This window comes from Musa acuminata, chromosome BXJ1-9 (assembly GCF_036884655.1).
Source record: "Musa acuminata AAA Group cultivar baxijiao chromosome BXJ1-9, Cavendish_Baxijiao_AAA, whole genome shotgun sequence".
NCBI lineage: Eukaryota > Viridiplantae > Streptophyta > Magnoliopsida > Zingiberales > Musaceae > Musa > Musa acuminata.
The window spans coordinates 47,433,110-47,453,709 of NC_088335.1; the positions used below are offsets into that span (position 1 = coordinate 47,433,110).

The 20,600-nt window shown below is 41.5% G+C and overlaps 2 protein-coding genes across 6 annotated transcripts; both read right to left on the bottom strand.

Moving 5' to 3' along the window:
• Positions 1–291: 291 nt before the first annotated feature.
• LOC135594419 (uncharacterized) lies at positions 292–4,635 on the bottom strand. Of its 2 annotated transcripts, none has more exons than XM_065084796.1 (7): positions 4,212–4,635; positions 3,274–3,522; positions 3,054–3,188; positions 2,494–2,613; positions 2,339–2,425; positions 1,788–2,254; positions 292–600 (listed from the first exon to the last, which is right to left on the bottom strand). In XM_065084796.1, the coding sequence occupies exons 1-6, from the start codon at positions 4,566–4,568 to the stop codon at positions 1,805–1,807; spliced, it is 1,398 nt and encodes a 465-aa protein (XP_064940868.1). In that variant the 5' UTR covers positions 4,569–4,635; the 3' UTR covers positions 292–600; positions 1,788–1,804. The 2 variants fall into 2 exon arrangements, with proteins under 2 accessions (XP_064940868.1, XP_064940870.1); XM_065084798.1 differs by having other exon boundaries at positions 295–600; positions 3,397–3,522.
• A 1,069-nt stretch (positions 4,636–5,704) lies between these two features.
• Positions 5,705–8,123, bottom strand: LOC103999226 (transcription factor bHLH130). Of its 4 annotated transcripts, none has more exons than XM_018831270.2 (7): positions 7,428–8,123; positions 7,205–7,361; positions 6,586–6,887; positions 6,339–6,509; positions 6,197–6,262; positions 6,027–6,095; positions 5,705–5,939 (listed from the first exon to the last, which is right to left on the bottom strand). In XM_018831270.2, exons 1-7 carry the CDS (start codon positions 7,752–7,754, stop codon positions 5,850–5,852), a joined length of 1,182 nt encoding a protein of 393 aa, XP_018686815.2. In that variant the 5' UTR covers positions 7,755–8,123; the 3' UTR covers positions 5,705–5,849. The 4 variants fall into 4 exon arrangements, with proteins under 4 accessions (XP_018686815.2, XP_018686814.2, XP_009419180.2 ...); XM_018831269.2 differs by having other exon boundaries at positions 7,205–7,364; XM_009420905.3 differs by having other exon boundaries at positions 7,205–7,352; positions 7,428–8,122.
• Positions 8,124–20,600: the final 12,477 nt, after the last annotated feature.

The following is a 20,600-nucleotide window of genomic DNA, read 5'->3' on the forward strand; positions in this document are numbered from 1 at the left end:
GCCGCCATGTACGAGGCGCCTGAGCTGCTGCCGGTCGAACTCACTTGTCTCTTGTGGGACAGGGTACACGGTTCCTCCTCGCTAGCCGTCGATGGGCCCCACTTCATTGATGACGAGCTGGTGTGGGCCCTCCCGGTTTCTGAGGGCCAGCAGCGTGTGGCCTGCATCGGACCATACAGGTGAACCGCACCTTGTCCATCAACATTGTAATGGTCCTGTAAACAGCAGCAGGAAGAAAGAAGAGGAAAAATAATGACAAGAACTAATACATCCAACAGTGCTTCTCTTCATTGACATTTAAAAATATGACATAGCAAGAAACAATATATTCAACATTGATCCTCTTGATTGACATTTAAAAATAAGAAAATTGATGGAGATTAATGAGCATTGCACAGCTTGCATTAGAGTTTGCACCTGAAAATTGTTCAGCATTAACATATGACAAATAAAATCTTAGAACTCTCAGTATGTTATAATCTTTTCTTAAATAAACAAGTTTTTGTTGGGTTTCAGCTGCAGTGCCATAAAACTGTACAAAATTGATAATTCCACCCGGTGCCTACATATCATCAATGCTTCCTCTTCAAGTACCTGCTCCTGTTGATCAATAAGACAGACACAAGAAATCAAAAACACACTTAAAAACTATAGATAGATACAAAAAAATCAGAAATACTGTAAAATTGCTTTAATTTGACATGATAAAAGGAAGAGAACATGGCAAAAGCAATTAGAGACAGATAAATCTGTAATTTTCTTACATACTTCATGTACATTTCACAGAATATAAACTTGAATGTCATCAATAACTTGTCCAACAGAACCAATTGAATGCATATCCAACAATAGGATGCCTCAGTACAAAGATATTGTAAGTGCCATCTTGGTCCTGTATTCAGCACTTTACATAGTCAATATATTAGCCTAGCGTTCACTCATTGGATATGTCGGTGATCAAATATTAGTTAAAAAACAACTACAACTCTTAGTCGATGCAAATTTTACTTCTGAATATTGGCAAATTTAATGATTTTTATGGTATTCCATTCAGCTGGTTAATTAACAGAAACAAAGCATGTATGATCAAAATCAATCTAATTGACAGGAATCTATTAACAAAGAGGGTTTGGTCCTATGGAAAAAGAGATCATTCTGAACATTAACATGTTTTATGAACCAAAAGAAGCATTTTAATCCTCTTGAAAGAAAGATTATTCTGGGTTAAAAAAGATCATTCTGAACATTTACATATGTTTATGAACCAAATGGAAAGCTGTGAAGATGATTAAAATAAGACAGATGTTACATGCAGTACATTGAAACTTTTAAATAAAATGATTGATGCATGTCATAGCACAACACAAAGCATTCGTAACAGTGTGATGTAAATAAAACTGGTCTAAGTACTTTGGTTAAGTCTAAGGCAATAAGAGATATACAAGTGCAACAATGGGATTCTGAATACCACACTGGACGACATATTGCATGATTGCTAGGACAAACAATAAAAATGATGATGACATAGAAAGAATGTAAATTGAACTTCCATGCATGGTTCGTCTTATCGGTCCGTACCAATGTATCGACCGGATGTCGATACGATATGTATCAACGTATCAACACATTATACAATGGAGCATATAGACAAAATGACATGTACCACCCATACCGATCCCCTATCGGACCAGTACATACTGTTTGTACCAAGCGATACATCATGATACGACGAACCTTGCTTCCATGCATAAGCAAAGATATATAAAGCCAAGAAAGAAATCTTTTACCCTATTGACATTAATATTTAGGTCCATCTCATTTTTGAAGAGGTGTAATTTGCTTTCTGGTGAGCAGCCCTTCTGGTTCTCTTGGAATCTTCACTAAAATGCACAATTCGTCTCTGTCTTAATGCAGAAGCTGGTTCAGATCTCTGAATCCTTTGGTTCTCTTTAAGAGGACTAATAAATTGTTGCTTTAGAGACCCATCATTTGATTTGTTCAAGGGAATTAAATGCTCCACTGAGGATGGACTTATAATTTCAGCCATTCTAATGTCATGACGCTGAGGATTATCCTCAGCAACAGAACGTTGAGAATGGTATTGTTTGCTGGTCATAGGAGAATCCGGGTCAGAAGATGATGGACTAGTACTACTCATGTCATACAGGATATTATTTGCCATGACTGGAGGCTGCAGATTGCTAGTGTCCAAAGCAGTAGAAGAACTTCTCCGGAGCCTTGTAAGCTCAACAACCTACGTTAGATTTTTCATGCCATTAGTTAAATCAGTGGAAACTATAATGGCAGTGAATTTCATAATTTCGGAAAGCTATTCTACCTGTTTCTCGAGAACAGCCTTATCTTTCTTCAGTTTGGAGATCACCAAGTTCTTCCTTCTTATGATTTCTTCAAGTTCCGTTATCCTCTATTGGGAAAAAAAATTGAGTTATCACAGTATAATTCTCCTGCACTCTTTCAAAACACAAGAATCACCTTACAGTCAGCAGCCCTAAATGCATCGACAGCAATAGCTAATTCCTTTATTTTTGCATCCTTCTCTTCACACTCCTTGCGAAGGTTATAGAATTCTTGCTCTGATGCTAATGCACTTAGCTGAAAGCAATTCAAGTACCAAATTTATATGGGGAAGATTATCTGATTTCATTGAGACATGTTTAGGTAAACCTCTGACCAGTAATATAATCATTCACAAATAAATTGATTACAACAAGTTATATGTCATGAGCAAGCTAATCATCAAAATGTGGTATAGTAAATCCTCATGCAATCAAACTTCTCTTTCTCACAGAAATTCGTTACTGTATTTACCTTTTTTCTCTCTCAAGAGAGTTCAAAGTTAAGCTAATGTCTACAGACAAACAGGGTAACTTAGGAGCTAAGATGCTGATTCTTTAAGCTTTACAACAAATATCAGGACTTCAATCATGTCTTTTTTTCTCCATATAGTAAATGATAACCAAGATAACTTTGATTGAAATCAAGTAAGTACCACATTACCGATAGGTATACCGAAATGTTTGGGAGTTCATCACCTGAAAGTCAACAGAGGATGTAACACTCCAATTAAAATCAGACAAATCAGACATCCGACGCTCTTCTTGCTCCGTTGGGATCAAATTATCTGCGTTGAAGGCCTCCTCTTTTGCAGACTCTATCCCAGTGGCATCCTGTGCGACAAGATAATGTGTTACACCAAATAACAACAGATTTGCTTTTACATGTAGCAAACTTCATTTTTGGCTAGACATGTACTTTCCCTCCATGTAGCCCACTTGATACGTGTCTACAAAGAGGCAAACTTCCACTCTCAGGGTTAAACTCCAGCAGTGAAGTCCTAGAACCGCAAAATTGAGATGCAACCTGTAATTGTTTCACCTCAGCATTGAATTGATCATTCTCCAATGAAAGCCCCGAAATGCATTTGACTGGTTGATCCTGAAGGGAGTTCATCTGCTCACATAAATTATCAAGCTTCTGTTGCATGCTGAGGAGCACCTGGTCCTGGTTCATCAAGAGAAAAACAATACATTTATTCTTTGCAAAATCAGTAAACAAATAGACATTTTGAGAAAGTTACTTCATGACAAAGAAAGGTAGTTTGTTAGGAATTAGGATGACTAGAAATTCTAATACTAAAAATTTCAAGGAAAAGAAAACCCATGCTACAAAGTCATTCAAGAAAAGAACAGAAGTTTCATGTATTACACACAACTAGCTGAGGATATGATGCCTTCTGATATAGACATATAAAAAGGAAGCATATTGTTTCATTAGAGAAAAGATATTTTGCGACACAATAGCCATCAAAGCCCTTCTTTTCCTACTCACCCTAAACACAGAGTTGGAAGGTTCAAAAAGTTCATAAAGTACAAAAGATGGGGTCATGATTACAAGAAGTATCTCCGGATGATGATAAAAAGTTTCACTTTTTAAATATTTTTTTCAAAGAACTCTGGGACTGTAAAAAGGAATTCTTTTTCCTTTTTCATCTCCTGATGTCAAGCTGGGAAATCAAAAGCTGCAACTTTTTTCTCTCCCAGATCAAATTCCACTGCAAACAGTAACTAGAAGCCCTTTGACTAAATATCAAGCAAGTAAACATAAGTGACCATGTTTTCCATTCAATCAAAACGAGATGTCGACAATAAGCGTAAAGTGTAAGCTTTAACCCTATTCGATCAAGCGCTCACCCTTAGCTCTACGGATCTCTGAAACTGTTCGATCTGCCGAGCCCTCTTCGAGTTGTAAGCGGCTGCCGCGACGACGGCGACTACGAGGACCCGATGGAGAGGGCTAAAGAGATCCCATGCCACCGCTTCATCAGCGCTCAAGCCGCCTCCGATTGCGCCGGCCGATGTGGCCTCCTCTGCGCCGACGAGGCGGCCCTGGAGCGAGACCCAAGCGATCTTCTTCAGCGCCGGCCGGCTCGGCTCTTCGAAACAGCCAGAGAGGCGGCGAGGGGAGGGGGAGCCGAGGTGGGCAAGCGAGACACGCGCCGGCGTCGGAGCGCCCGGGCCACGGGTGGACGCGTACTCGCCGCCGTCCATCGTGCGATGGGCGGCGCAGATGGAGCGGAGGAGGGCGGTTCGAGCTCAGACCGGAAAATTTCAAACCTTTAATCGTGCGCGACGGTAAAAGAAGGGCGGACTCGGGAATTCCGACAACGAAAACAAGTTTACCTACCTTGCCTACCATCCATTTCACTAGTCAAATTCGGGTCCCCACGGCGGGACCCCATATCTCCTCACCGAATCCCTTCCGGTAATGGAACGGGTGCGTCGCACTTCCAAATGGAAGTTCGATGGAGTAGATCTAATCTCCGACCGTCCATTAAAGTCCAGTTGGCTTTGGCATTCCAAAAGTGATCGATCAGACGAAACGCACAGATGGAGTGAGAGCAATCGCTGTGCACTTCGTGCCCTCCAAAATTGGCACGAAGGCATAAATGCGAACGAGTCGGGCTAATTAAAAGTATAAACATGCACTAATTTTGGAGTTTAGGATCCACAGGATATGTTTCTTTTTATTTTCATGTCAAATAATTACCTTTATTATTGTTGTTGGTGTTTGTAATGACATAAAAAATGACGTATTTTTCATTGATATTTAGATTTCTTTCTTATTCTATCCATATTCTTAACTATACCTAACGAAGTATGTCTAATTTTAATTTGGTTTGGAATCATGAATCGTAAGACCGATTCGATTTTGACCGATTCAATTTTGACTCTAACTAAACTATGCACGCTAATTATCTACTTAGTTTCGTAATGCAATCATCATCGATGAGTTATACTGGCAATCCCACCTCAACTCTTGTGGTCCGAGATGAAGGAAACATTAGATTCCTTCTTCACGAAGGTATTCGACGCAAGGGAAAGTGAATAGGAAGAAAGAGCCTTCTTGTTGCTGAGGACGTGGCCATCACTGCCACCAACAGTGGAATTGAAGGAAAGGAAGGTCTCCTTTTGTTTGTTGAACGGCAAGCAATTCTTTTGTTGGATACAGCTGCCTCCGACCACCTCCCCGCCCTTTCCGTTCTCTGCTCTCATCATTTCATCTTCTCGACAGAAGGCCAAGAGTAGTTGCATCAATGGCTTCTTTCATCCTCTTCTCGTATAGACAAGTGTGCCAACCTTTGCTTGGATAATGCAAGCATCATTGGACGCAGGAAACAGAGTAATACACGAGTTTAATCGATCGGCTCAGTTCTATTCAATGATTGATAAGCGTCTTCTCTGCTTCAATGGAGTTTCCTCCAGTAAGCAAAAAGCTTTATCCCAGCTAAGACAAATCTAGTCTGAAAAGTCAACGCCATTTCCAAGTCTTTAGGAACCTCTCGCTCCTGATTTCGAGTTCAAGTAAGAATTTTGATTGCTGGACAAACAGGTGCAGCTCGCCCTGCCTTCCGTCAGCGTCTGGCAACAGCAGCCAACAGTAAAATCAAATCAAAGAGATGCCAGGTTAAGATTCTACAAGAACAGCATGGTTCTTCGGAAGGATACCTTGACTTGTTTCTGGAGATCCTTGATGTAGTCAACGGCCAAATTTAGCATGTCGGCAGTGTTGGTTTGCTTCAAATTCATGAACACGAGTAAGGGAAGTGCAGGATGTGGTTGTTACTGTCAATCCAGTGTCAAGATCGTGCTGCTGTTGCATCGGAAGTGAGACTTACCTTGTCCATGTTAGGAACAACCTCCTGTAGCTTCTTCATCCTTTCGCTGATCTTAGTCCTCCTCACCTGATCAAATCCATGCTTAAATGAGCACCTGAGGCAACGAAAGCTTATGAATGGAAAGAGCAGGGGAAGCAGCAACCCGCTCGGCGATGCTTCGCGGGTGGGTGGCGCAGCCCCGTTTAGCTCTGATTCTGCAGGGGACTGCGTCCTGAAACCGTAGAAAGTTCTCGACGGCGGCCATCTCCGACGAGGTCTTGGGCAAGCCGAGCTGATGTGTGACACCCGAGACATGGTTCCTCACCTCCCCCTTCTGTTCAGGATCAAAAGCAGAATTGTTGCAGCCAGAGAAGCTGATCGATGGAATGAAGCAGGCGAAGCAGAAGTACCTGAGGCTCCGAGTGGTTGAGACCGGCGCCTGTCTTGTCCTCCCCCTCACTGCCTTTTCTCGTCCCTGCGAAGCTGTTTGCAGAAAGCAGAGAGGTCTCATCCCAACCAGGCATGTAACACCCGCTCTCTTCATGACTACCGCGGCCGAACTCCTCGCTCCCCGTCTCAGAGATCCGAGACATCAAGGAGCTTTGTCTCTTTCCTAAGCTTAACTGATGACCCCTAAACCTTTTTGCTGCCTCTCCCATGGGAGGAAGACCCTCATTTCTGAAACCACGCAGATCCCTCATCATAGGATAGCCTACAGATGCAATGAAAGAAGACCAATAGCAACACGAGATGAGATTTTCTAGAACCCAACTCTTAGAGTCGTTGACTATCTACTATTGCGTTAGCAATTCGGTTCTTTTCCTCACGCAACGGAGGAAGAAATTTCTACTCCTTGTTCCGGTTACCGGAGCTTTGGCAGAGTTCCATTTCAGGTTCTTGTAGAACGCAGTCCATATCAGAAACAATCCGCAAACACGAATCGTGCCAAGCAAAACGAAATTTTTCGCATGGTTTTTGTCCAAAAGAGGAACATTTTTGATGAATTTGAAGTGGAAGAGAGATTGTTACCATTGTGAGATGAGACGATAGCGGGTGAGCTGCTCTGGCGAGTGAGGTTGGCGAAGGTTCTGCCACCTCCGTTCTCGTGTTGTTCCACCTCCGCCAGCATCGAACCCATCGTCCGGTATGAGATGTCTGACAAGCTATGATTCGGCATCTGCAACGGCTGCTGCGTGTGATGATGCGTCATCGGCAGAGAAGAAGAGGATGCAACCTTATGTTGAGGGCTGACCTTCTCCCCCGATGGCGGTGGCCGCCAGAACTGAGGCCTCCTCTGGCAGTCAACGGTATCGACAACCGAGGGCTCGTCGGTCTCGGCGCCGTAGGGTCTTGCGGGGAGGAAGTCCTCGCAGAGTTCTTCGAACAACGAGCTCGGAGCGGATCGGAACCGGAGGAGACCGGGGCTCACCTGCTCCTGTTGTGCTGGTGGATGGTGGAGGAGCACGTGGAGGCCCGCCGACTCGGGTTCCTCCTTCCGGTGGCCGCCGAGAGGCGCGGCAGGCGGATAAGCCAGGTCGAGATCCTTCGACGTCGCCGTCGCCGGAGGAGCTCCGTACATAACTACTTCCCCCTCCTCCTTTCTGCTCCAAGTCACGCACCTTCTTCTTCAGCTCAATCTGTCTCTAAGCTTCTGTAACGATCTGCAGCTGCAGCCGCTCAACACGGACAGATCGGAAACAGAGCAGGAATCGAAACCTCAAGCTTCCACCCGATCGCCGTCGAAGAACCTCCAAAAAAGCAATTTTTTTTGCTCGAAACCTTCCAAAGACTCCGACAAATTAACTCCTAAATCTTCCGCAGCTCCAAATCCGAGAAATGAACGAGAAAGAGTGGGGAGAAGACAGAATCTTCCATCAGAAATTTGTGGAGTCGCTCCTCTTCTTTTTATAATCACAAATCTCCGCCATCGAAAACAAAACAGAGGTTTTCGGCTTGCGCTGCTATTTATACAGTCAAAGTGACGAAAATGCCCATAATATCGTAAGAAGCTTCAGTGTACGGCCGGTCTCAGTTTCAGTGCCCCACATATGAATTGCCAAAAATGCCCCGAAGCGATCTAAATGACAATTAAAGCAGAAAAAAAGGGAATAAAAGGAACCATTCAAAAGATCACGTGCCGATTCTGTCACTATTCTTTGGATATTGAGAGGAAGATTATGTTCTTCACAGAAAGAAAGGAAGCTCTTGAGACGATATAAGCGTGTATTTAAATTATATTGTAGGATGTCAAATTATGAACACGAAAAGGGATCTTTTCAGAAAATTTTAGTATTGATTTGAATGGTGTAACGTTTGTTTTCAGTTATTTTACTTGTATTATCACCAAATTTTAGTATTTGCAGACGATTGTAAGGCATGCAGAATGGTTTTATTGAAACTCTTAAAAGTTTTTTCCCCATATTTATCTTCCGACTGATAATATAATTTACCCTGCAATTTTATTTACCCTTGCAAGTATGCTTTGCAAAGTGTCTTAGGCTTTATAATTGGAATCCTGATTGAACTTAAAAATATATAATATATTGGGTGATTTGGCATAAAGTGCCCTCTCTTTTTTTTTAAATAATGTTTCTATTTTTTTTGTAATATTATAAATGTCCTTCCCTTCCTTACTCGTCGTCTTCATCCAATTACCTTTGTGCGGTGCTGCCTATCCTTCCCCACCCGTCGCGTAGAGAGCGTGACCATTAGGGTAATGAGTGCTCAAGGCGACAAAAGAAGGGGAGACCATTGAGATCATGGGAGTGATTGTAAAGGGGGGAAGGCAATTCATCATCTCTATGTGATGTTGCTCGTCCTTCTCCAACCATCTCTATGAAGGGCAAAGCTGGTAGGCAATGAAGGATGTTGGGAGCAAATGATTAAAGATGACGTTTGGAGGCGACATTAGAGGCAGAGGCCACAAGGCTTTATGAGGACAATAGGGAGCAAAGACGATGGGTGATTAGTACCACACAAAAGTGGTGAAACGTCAGACGAAAGAGAAGAAGGAAAGGAAAGAATAATTATAAAATTATAAAATATAAGAGTATTATTTGAAAAAGACAAAAACAAGAGACTTTTGAAGAAAAAAAAGAAGGGAGACTTTTTTTAGTAAAATCATCCAAAAATATTTATTTTTATTTATCAATTATAAGTGTTGTTAATAAGCTTTATTAATTTTTTGTTTCTTCCTTTTATGAGGTATGATACTGATTGAATTTTAGGGATGAGACCAATACTAATCTTCAAGTAGGGTTGATATTTTGCTTTTAAAAAGTGCTTATATTCTTTTGAATATATTTATCTAATTCTTAATATATTTATTTTAATTTTGTTAGTTTTACTAGTTCAGTTTGATTATTTTATCATTGTTCACTGTAATATAAATTTTATAGTGGGTGTCTCACTCTATGATGGAAAAGAAAGTATTTTTTAAATAAAAATAACTATATTAATTTAAATATCTATAACAATCTAAGATATATATAATTCTTTTGACTCACATCAGTTTACTCGTTAGATCATGTCATGACAAAAGGGATTATATATATATATATATATATATATATATATATATATATATATATATATATATATATATATATATATATATATATATATATGTATATATGTATGTATATATATATATACATATATATATATACATACATATATATATATATACATACATATATATATAAATATATATATATATATATGTATATATATATATATATGTATATGTATATATATATATATATATATATATATATATATGTATATGTATATATATATATATATATATGTATATATATATATATATAACGTTTCTTCAAGCTTGATAGGAATCTATTGGACACATGGTTATCATATAAGATCTAAATTAAAAGAAATATAAGATTTCTTCTCATCTATTATGATGAGATTATTTCTCGTCACAATTATAAGATTCTTTCTGATCCATGAGAAAGACAATTATAAACTCTTCCTTTTCCTTTAAGATATAAAAAGATATCTTAAAGAGATTCTTTTTCATCTACTTAATCTATATTTGGGGGTTTCGGATTACTAACTTGAACATCCAAGAGACTATGTCAGGAAACCTCTCTCAACCTCCGTCTTCGTGTAGGTGACATCTTAGGAGCATGATATTTTCACCTTGGAGATATTTCAAACTATCTTATGCATACGGGCCCAGATCATATAGGTTAACCAAGACGTCAACGATATATTTTTTTAATATTTTGGCGATAGAATGAGGGTTTGATATCATAAAAATATTTACCTACTCTCTTAATAAATGCCCAAGTGAGGAGACCCTTTTCACATGTGGATGCATCCACCTAGACCTAAACGTTGACATAATATGGGTGTTTATTCAATGACTCAAGTCTCTCACCCTCGGACACAACCTCGAGTAATCTACTCTTCCTCGCTGAGGTATTCCTGAACCTCACTGAGTAGGTGCAAATGTTAATGGGTATAATGCAAGTTGTTATTCCACTCTTGCCCTAGCTAGCCCAACAAGTAATGTCACCATCTCAATCGTGTAATGTCACCATCTCAATCACGGTCAGTAGCTCAACTATCACTGGGACTGGTGACCAACAAGAGACCCCAAGATAAAAGGGGATAGCGAAGCGATACCATATCCTAGTTCATGGATAAGATATCCTTATTCGACTAGTGATCCTTCCTAATGGCAAAGGCTAAGAACATTGATCATGGCAGCCTATTCGACTACCATAGCCCTAACCTAATGTCAACCAGGACATCGAAAGTGGTGGCAATAGAAAGTCCATGACCCTCAACTTGCTCTTCAAGTGCGTCGATGACGCTCACAACAATGATGTTGTTAAGAGCGATGGCTACGCCTCCCTAGAGCACCACGTCCTCAAGCTCAATGACTTTGCCCTCAGAGGTGGCATCAATGACCACTTAGCCTTCTGCCTCCATCCCTTTTGTCCTCATTTTCACCGATCTCTTATACAACATGAAGAAGCACTGAAAACTATCACTACCAATCAGGACTCTGGAGGTGGAGGTGATCTAAAGTCCGTCACCCTCAGCTAGCTCTTCAAGCACATTGGTGATGCTCACAACAATGATGTTGCTAAGACCGATGGCTATGCCTCCCTAGAGCATCACATCCTCAAGCTTGCCGACTTCACCCTCGAAGCATAAAGAAGCATAGAAAGTTATCACTTTTATGTAAGAACGACCTTGCCATCGACCCCACGGTCGCACTCTGACCACCAAAGGCAAAATCCCCAAGATTGAGATGTTGTTGAATTCTATCTATAGCGAGGTGAGGGAAGGGGAGATCTTCACGGTGTGGGGACAAATGGCTCTACCAAGTCCACCTTGATCGATGCCTTCGCGAATCGCATTGTGCGGGAGAGCCGATAAGGTGATCTCTGCTTATGTCATGCAAGATGACCTCCTATACCCCATGATTCTCATGGAAGATGTTAGGAAAACTAGGGCAGCATCACATGCATAATGGAAAAATAGAAAACAAGAATCTCAGATTTCCTGCATAAAAAGTTTCTTATCGTTGTAAGAAGATTAGTGTGCAAAAATCTGTAAAACTGAAAACTACACGTATATAAAAGATATATTACATAGGGAGATTGTATATCACTGAAAACTTGTAGATCTGTGAGAGAGGATGAAAGAGGTCAACTATTCTTCTCTTTAGCGGTGATCCACATGATAGATGCAGCGAAGACGCTCCTTAAATTATCGCACGATCCTCCTCTCCATGCGTACCACGTGATCAAGAAGAGGTCGGCTTTTCTTGCTGTCCACATGCCTCATGACTAGTCTATCAGCTAAGGAGAAGAGGGAGGGAGGAGTATAGGAGGTGATAACAAAAAAGGGTTTAGCCTATGCCCCTTTAGTTTCCTCGTATTTATAAAGGTCTATATCAACTTAACCTTAATAAATCCTACCCTATTGGGTACTGGATCTCCATCCAACTACCTAAGCCTCTTAGATTAATGAATTTCTACTCAATAATCTCTCATTGGCTCTTATTGGATCTTATCCACAAGATCCAATAATTTAGGAGCTTATAGGATATCCAATAAGATAGGGGGCTCCAATAGATATCTCATATCAGAACCTCTAATTGTCACAATATCTACCATATGCGTGTGACTCTATAGGCCTAATATCGAGCCAGTTGTGAGTCATACCTATCAGAACTCCTTCTGACTCAGTGAATTATTATCTTTTATAATAATTCACTCGACTCATCGGCTATAGACGCACTATGTCACTACGCTACAGTCCTCACACAATACAGGAGAATCAAATCCATTGGACATATCTATCTTAAATTTCTGTATATCTATAATCTCTCATCTATCTAATATCTCAAAGACCAAATATCGAATATGATGGTGTCAGACTTATATAGTTTCTACTAGAGTCTCGTTTTAATCAGATTCTCATAGAAAATTTTTTCTCTCTCAATCCGAATGACCCTAGCCAAGGATTTGCCTAAGCAAGAATGCATAGAATATTCCTCTCATGACATCGAGAGTGAATGAACCTCTATCGACACTTAATTATCGTTGTAAGGTTGGCTGCCACTCCCAATGACCGATTGTGTTAGATCTGGAACTTCCAGACCTATAAGTCCGGTATCAAAGAGAGGAGTACTCATACAAGACATTCTTGGTGTCTCAAGTCTAAGGATCAGATACATCACTGGGACAATGGAATCACTGTCTGACAATAAGGTATCATCACCATCCAGCATTTCATGAGCAGATCGATTAGTGAACTCATTCTCCAATAAGTACCTGTACTACATCCCTAGTATCTCCACATGAGTAGCTATGAAATCAATTGCCTCCATTATATAGATGGATATATAGCACACTAGTTTATCTGGTTATCTTGATGTCTCTCTCGAGTAATCGATGACCAGGATCATTTGGGGTCTGTGCTTAAAGGCGAATTGGTTTCATTATCCCAATCCCATCATGATCTGATTCCTATTACACAAATTCATATATATCACAATATATGTAATACGCAAGATAAAGTGAGAAAATATTAATAAATAATAATAATAAATAAAGTGTATATTGTATCACATATATCATCACTCACATGATTGGCTTGTAGGGCACCTATGACTAACAGAAAAGACCTTGATGTTCTTTGTGGAGTTCCAACTACTATGGTTAGGAAAACCCGATCCGCGTAAAGGGAAATCAACCACGATGGGAGAACCCAAAATCTGCCATGGTAGAGGGAGGACTTAGAGCTTGCCATGGTGGGAGGACCTGAAATCTACCACGGTGGAGTGAGGACCTGAAATTTATCATGGCGAAAGGAGGACTTGAAGCCTATCATAATAGGAGGACCCAAAATCTACGATAGTGGAGAGAGGATCCAAAATTTTGCCATACTAAAGGGAGGATCCAAAATCTACCACGACAAAGGGAGGACTCAAAATCACCATGGCGAAGGGAAGACTTGAAACCCACTACGATGGGAGGACCTAAAATTTGCCATGGTAGAGAGAGAACTTGAAGCCCTCAATGGTAGGTGAAAGAGAAATCTACCACGGCGGAGGGATAAGCTCAACACGCCCGAGATGCATGAGTAGGAAAACCCAACCCATGTGAAGAAATCTATCATGATGGAGGCACAAGGCTAATATGTCTAAGATGTATGAGTTAGAAAAACCTGACCCGTATGAAGAAATCTGCCACAATGGAGGCATAAGGCTAACGTGCCCTAGACACATGAGTTAGAAAAACCTGACCTGCATGAAAAGAAATCTGCTACGGTGGAGGCATAAGGCCAACGTGCTCGAGACGCATGAGTCAAGAAAACTCGACCTATATGAAGAAATCTACAATGGTAGAGGCAAAAGGCAAAAGGTCGAGAAAAACTGACCCCCGTGAAGAAATATATCATGGTGGAGGCACAAGGCCAATGCACTTAAGACACAAGTACAAAAAAACCTAAACATATGAAGAAATCCACCACGGTGAAGGCATAAGACCAACATGCTCGAGATGCATAAGTCGAAAAAACTCGTCCCATATGAAGAAATCCATCACAGTGGAAGCACAAGGCCAATGTGCTCGAGATGCATGAGTCGGGAAAACCTGACTTACATAAAGAAATTTGCCATAATAGAAGCACAAGGCCAACTTACCCGAGACACATGAGTTAAAAAACTTGACCCACATGAGAAGAAATATATCACAACGGAGGTATAAGGCCAAATGCATTTGAGATGTGAGTTGAGAAAAGTTGACCCGTGCCAAGATAAATCTATTACGATGGAGGCACAAGGCTAAATACACTCGAGATACGTGAGTCGAGGAAACCCAACCGGCACCAAGATAAATCTGCTATAATGAAGGTGCAAGGCTAAATGCACCTAAGACACGTAAGTCGGGAAAACTTAACCTACGCTAAGATAAATCCACTACGGTAGAGGTACAATGCTTAATATATTCAAGGTGTGTAAGATGAGAAAATTTGACCAACGCCAAGTGAAATCTGCTATGGTGGAGGCATCATGCTAAATACGCTTATGATGAATAAGTCGAAAAAACCCGATCCGTACGAAGAGAAATTCGCTATGGGGGAGACACATGGCCAAATGCACCCAAGATACGTGAATTGAAAAAAACCTAACTCACACCAAGAGAAATTCGTCATGACGGAGACATTGGGCAAAATATGCACGAGGCATATAAGTCAAGGAAATCCAACCCGTGCTAAGCGAAATCCGATAGGCAAACACTCAGGCCCAACATGCCCGAGATACTTGAATTGGAAAAACCTAACTCGCAAGACGAGATCTAGAATGCTCTCATGTCGGACGAACTAAACGACATGTTTTGAACCTCTCTCGCAATAGCTCAGAAGTACGCCTTCGGGAGGGTAACAAATGATAGGAAATCTACTGTCAACTAATACATAATTGTCACGTGAGATCCAAGTTACCCTTCACCCATCTATCTACATGGACTAAGATTCAAAGTAGGTAACACAAGATTCCTTCTCATCCATTATGACAAGGAAGATAATTACAAGCTTCTTTCTCATCCCTTATGATAAGGAAGATAATTATAAGCTTTTTATTTATCCATTATGATGAGGAAGACAATCATAAACTCTCTTCTCATCCTCTGAAATATAAAATGATATCTTAAACCCGGACTCTTTTTGAATTACTTGGACCTTTGGGGATATCATATTACTAATTTGAGCATAGGAGGAATTAGGTCGGAAAATATTTTTCGACCTCAGTTTTCGTGTATGCGACACCACGATGTTTCTACCTTAGAGACATTTCGAATAATTCTACACATAATGTATAAATAGGTAATGACTTTCTCTCCTAATAAACTTAATATTCTTTTTTTACCGTACACTCTTTTTGGCTACATGCAGAGATTAGAGTGGGAACGCAATCGTAAGACGCTACATTTGGTAGGATGTGTGTGACCATCCCCTCAATCGTTGACCAGGCCAAATTATATCTAGTAGATTGGTCAAAATTATACAGCAATTTTATTTGACTTGGACACTTTGCTATATCCAAAACGAAGATGTTATATGATTCAATTTAAGTATTTTATTTAAAAAAATTAATTTTGGTATATATTTTATTTAAATTGATTCAACCAACAGGGAATTATATGGATAAATATGTAAAAACACAGAATTATATATATGTATATATAATTCTGTGTTTTATGCTTCGGGTTTCTCTCCGTGGACCGAACGCGGTGGTCAACGCAACGGCGGCGTCCAATCTTCTGAAGTCTCGACATCACGGAGCAGTCCGATCCCGTCGCTCTCCGTTCGGGATCGCCGTCTCGCCTTCGCCGCTCTCGCGACCGTGTGCGCGCCGTACAGAGAAGAAAAGTAAAAGCCCACCAATGTCTTCGTCTTCATCGAAGCCACTCGCTACAGTGTTCTTCCATCGTAGCGACGCTGGTTTGCCGCCGCTGTTGCTTCGCGATGTCAACTGTCCTTTCTCTACCTTTAGGACAGACGTGTCATCGTCACTCTTGCGGAGCGTGCACGCAAATCTGAAGTCTATCACGGGATGGACATGTAATTTTACATACGTCAAGTATATCTTCTCATACTAAGATATGAACAGCGGGATGATTCGACTGAAACCGGAACTAAATTGATCGGAGTTGGATCAACAAATGAATGCATGGAGATCAGCAGCGTCCGTCCTCATCCGCCTCGAATTCTGACAGCACGAGAGAGCATCAAGAATCCGTCACCTTGGAGAACACTGGTGGCCGTGGCAGTGGGATCAGAATACGATGCCTGCATGCAGTCACCTCCAATAACTTAGCAGCCTCAAGATTCCTGCATCCGCGGGCAGAGATTTTGGGTATCATATCCTCCTCCTCAGATGCCCATATATGCTGTGGTTCTTCCTCGTCGATCGGAATATATTCCATTTATCCCCGAAGAGGCAACAGCAGCTTATGCAAAAGATCAGCATGAGCATATCTACGCCACTGACTGCAATATACTCAGGTTGTAGACATTCCCAACAAGAAAGGCCACCCAAAGAACCTCTCAGATGCTGCTGTATTAATTGGTGCAATAAATCTGTCCCAAGTGCCCTTGTGTTTCCTATATCCGGTTCATGGAAAAGTCGATCGAGATCGATCACAGCTATTTGCAACGACATTAATGGTGGGTGGGTTTATGTATAATCCTCCATGCTCTCAAAACTTGGCCAGGAAGAAAAGTGCTCTCATGTGCGCTCCCCAGCATCAGAATTCGGTCTGATGACTTTTCCCCACCGTATCTCTGTGGGGGATTTCCATCATGCAGAAACGAAAGCTGAACGAATATTACTTAGGCTCAGCCGATCGCTTTATCTGAAGCAATTCTTGTATATCATTTGGGCTTTTTGTCCTCACTCACCTTCATCTTTGTCAAAGCTATCTTCACTTGAGAAACAAGAAACGATCACCTCTTACAAGACCATGTATTCTTCCATCTATCCCACATTTACAGTGAAAATTGCATCCACCATGGGTTGGGTGAAGCATAGATTCTCATGGAGATCACCCTCCACTAATCTAGCTAAGTGGATAAAGATTCAAAGTAGTGAAATACAATCTTTTTTCTCATCCATTATGATAAGGAAGACAATCATAAGTTTCATTCAAACTCCTTTCTTATCTTCTAAGATATATAAAGATATCTTAAACCTAATGTAAAAGATTCCTTTTGAATTATTCGAACTCACATTTGGGGATCTCAGATTGCTAACTTGAGTGTCAGAGGGATCGAGTTGGAAAACCTCTCCCGACCTCGGTTTTCATATAGATGACACTTCAGGAGTATGATGTTTCTATATCGGAGACACCTCGGGACTACGTTAGGCTGACCAAGACGTCAACGATATTTTTTCCTAACATTTTGACACTATGAGAGCTTGATGTCGCAAGAATGGTCACTCGTCAATCCCTCGAACAAATGCTCCAACGAGTAGGCTCTGCCTCCAATCCATATCACTTTTACTCAAGGGGGACAACTTCCGTTCTTCCTTAATGTGGACACATCTACTTCAGTGCAAACACCAATGCGGTACTAGCGTCTGTTCAATGACATAGGTCTTTTGCTCTCGGGTAACCTTAAGCCACCTACTTATTCCTGTCGAGGCATTTTTGAACCTCACCCAATAGGTGCAGACACTAACTGACATGATCCGGGTTATCTTCCCACTCCTACCTCAATTAGCCCAATAAGCACCGCCACCATCTCAACCGCGATCAATATCTCAACTGTCACTAGCTTTGGTTTTTGTCGGGATTCGCCCACCCGACGTGGTGCCAACATCTCAGGATCACCTAAGGCCTATGGAATCGCTGGTCTAGGGAGTGCCTCACTCCCCGACCGTAGAATTCAGTGCATCACTCCGCTCAACTTGAATTTGAGACCCAGTCAATGGATTCGATGGATGACTCATTGAGGATCCAATTACAATAAATTGACCAACGTCTAACAGAGAAATAACGATAGTTCCAACAATCTCGAGAGAAAATATTAATCCTTGTTATCGAGATCTGAGGTATACAAGAAGCCCATCTGTCACTTATAATATAGGTCTTCATGATGGGTCTAAAGCTCTTTTACTTTTTCTAGTCATTGGTGGAGAGGCCATCAATGACGATGCCTGAGGTGCTTCAAAGGACCAACCAATATATTGCTGTGGGGGCATTGGTCTCGAGTAAGGGTGAGGAGATGCGCAAAAGGCCGAGACAAGAGTGACTACCATCAATCCCGACCTCGAGGTCACCATGATAAAGAAAAAATTGATTGACCCAATGAAGAATTTAAGGTGAAGAAGAAATGATCGACCCGAGCTACCTTGCTTGAGGTCCGAGTCGACTCCCTTGAACATGACTAGAACCTAAGTCATTTTACAGATAAAAAAAAAGGGCTCTTGAAAGACCCTCAACTGATGAAGACACCATTGGATATGAAGAACAAATCCAAGTACTACCACCTCCACCGTGATTATGGCTATGACATGGAGGACTATTGCGATTTGAAGGAGCAAATCAAAGAACTCATTTGTCGAGAATACCTTGGGAAGTTCGTCTAGAGGCACCGGAAACCTTCGCCTCGACCTCATGAGTCGATGGAGAGGTGGAGATGTAGATCAATGTCATCATCGGTGGCCTTGCCTTAGGAGGAGGCAGCTCTTCGGGTCGTAAAGTCTATGCTCGGGCTACCATCAAAAAGTGTCCAGGGTTAGAAGACTACTCGAAAATAACTTTCAAGAAAGAAGAGTCATAATACCTCGACCTAAACCATAACAATGCCTTGGTGGTTTTCGCGAGGATGATTAACTCTTGATTGAAGAGGATTATGATTAATACAGCCTGCATGTCATATTTGGGAATGAACCCTACTCCAAAACGGTAATGACCAAATTCATAGTGATAAAATTCCTAATGAGGATCAATGTTGAAAAGCTGAAAAGCAACCCGAGGGAGTCGCTCTAGTGTTATATGACGACGGTCTCTCTATCGAAGAAGGCCTGGCCCGAGGTACTACTAATCGATCCCCGGAATTTCACTAAGTCCCTATAACATCCGAAGTCAATGAAGTCATTGATCGAGCACCCCTGGACAAAGCCTGCCATGGCGAGAAGAGGATCCGAAGTCCACCACGATGGAGAGAGAACTTGAAGCCTACCACGGTTGAAGGACTTAAAATCCTCCACAAAAAAAAAAAAACTTCAAGCCTACAATGGTGGGAGGATCTAAAATCCACCATGACGGAGGGAGGGCTTAAAGCCTATCACAACAAAGAGGGCCCAAAATTTGCCACAATAGAGAGAAGACTCAAAATTCACCATGGCAGAGGGAGGATCCAAAATCCCTCATGGCGGAGGGAGAACCCAAAATCTACCATGATAAAGAAAGGACTTAGAGCCCACCAAGGACCCAAAATCTACCATGACAGAGGCACATGCCCAACATGCTCAAGACATATGAGTCGAAAAAACCCAACCCACATGAAGAAATCCGCCATGGTGGAGGCACAAGGCCAATGTTTTCAAGAAGTATAAGTTGAGAAAACTCGACTCATATGAAAAAATCTACTACGACGGAGGCACAAGACCAACGTGCTCAAGACGCACAAGTAAGGAAAACCCGACCCATATGAAGAAATTCACTATGACAGAGGCATAGGGAAAAATGTGCTCGAGGCGTGTGAGTTGGGAAAACTCGATCTACGCTAGAAGAAATCCACTACAGTAGAAGTGTAGGGCAAAACATACCCAAGACACATAAATCGGGAAAACCTAACACGTGAAAAAATTTGCCACGATGGAGGCACAAAGTTAATGTGGCCGAGACGCATAAGTCGGGAAAACCTGACCCACACTAAGATAAATCCGTAGTAACAGAGGTGCAAGGCCAAATGCGCCTGAGACATGTGAGTTGGGAAAACCCGACTGGCGCCAAAATAAAGCCACTGCAGTAGAGGTGAAGGGCCAAATATGCTTGAGGCATGTAACTCGAGAAAATCTAACCCACGCTAAGCGAAATCCATTATGGCGAAGGCGCAAGGCCAAATATGTTTAAGATGTGTGAGTTGAGAAACCCAACCTGCATGGAGAAATTCGCTATAGTGGAGGCATAAGACCAAATGTGCATAAGATGCAGGAGTTAAGAAAACTCAACGCACGTGAAGAGAAATCTGCTACGATAGAAGTACAAGGCTAAATGTGCCCAAGATGCATGAGTCGAGAAAACTTGACTTGCACTAACTCTGCTTCGACACAGGCCCAACATGCCTGAAACACTAGAATTGGGAAAACCTGACCCATAAGATAAGATCCCGAATGCTCGTGTTTCAAACCCCTCTTACAAGAGCCCCC

Excerpts from the sequence above, each read along its gene's own strand:
- LOC135594419 (XM_065084796.1), bottom strand. The coding sequence starts at position 4,568 with ATGGACGGCGGCGAGTACGCGTCCACCCGTGGCCCGGGCGCTCCGACG. Across the intron at positions 3,523-4,211 it reads AGAGATCCGTAGAGCTAAGG|GACCAGGTGCTCCTCAGCAT; the intron begins GTGAGCGCTTGA and ends TTGATGAACCAG. Across the intron at positions 2,614-3,053 it reads CATCCTCTGTTGACTTTCAG|CTAAGTGCATTAGCATCAGA; the intron begins GTGATGAACTCC and ends AATTGCTTTCAG.
- LOC103999226 (XM_009420904.3), bottom strand. The coding sequence starts at position 7,754 with ATGTACGGAGCTCCTCCGGCGACGGCGACGTCGAAGGATCTCGACCTG. Across the intron at positions 6,888-7,204 it reads TATCGTCTCATCTCACAATG|GCTATCCTATGATGAGGGAT; the intron begins GTAACAATCTCT and ends TTGCATCTGTAG. Across the intron at positions 6,263-6,338 it reads CGCGAAGCATCGCCGAGCGG|GTGAGGAGGACTAAGATCAG; the intron begins GTTGCTGCTTCC and ends GGATTTGATCAG.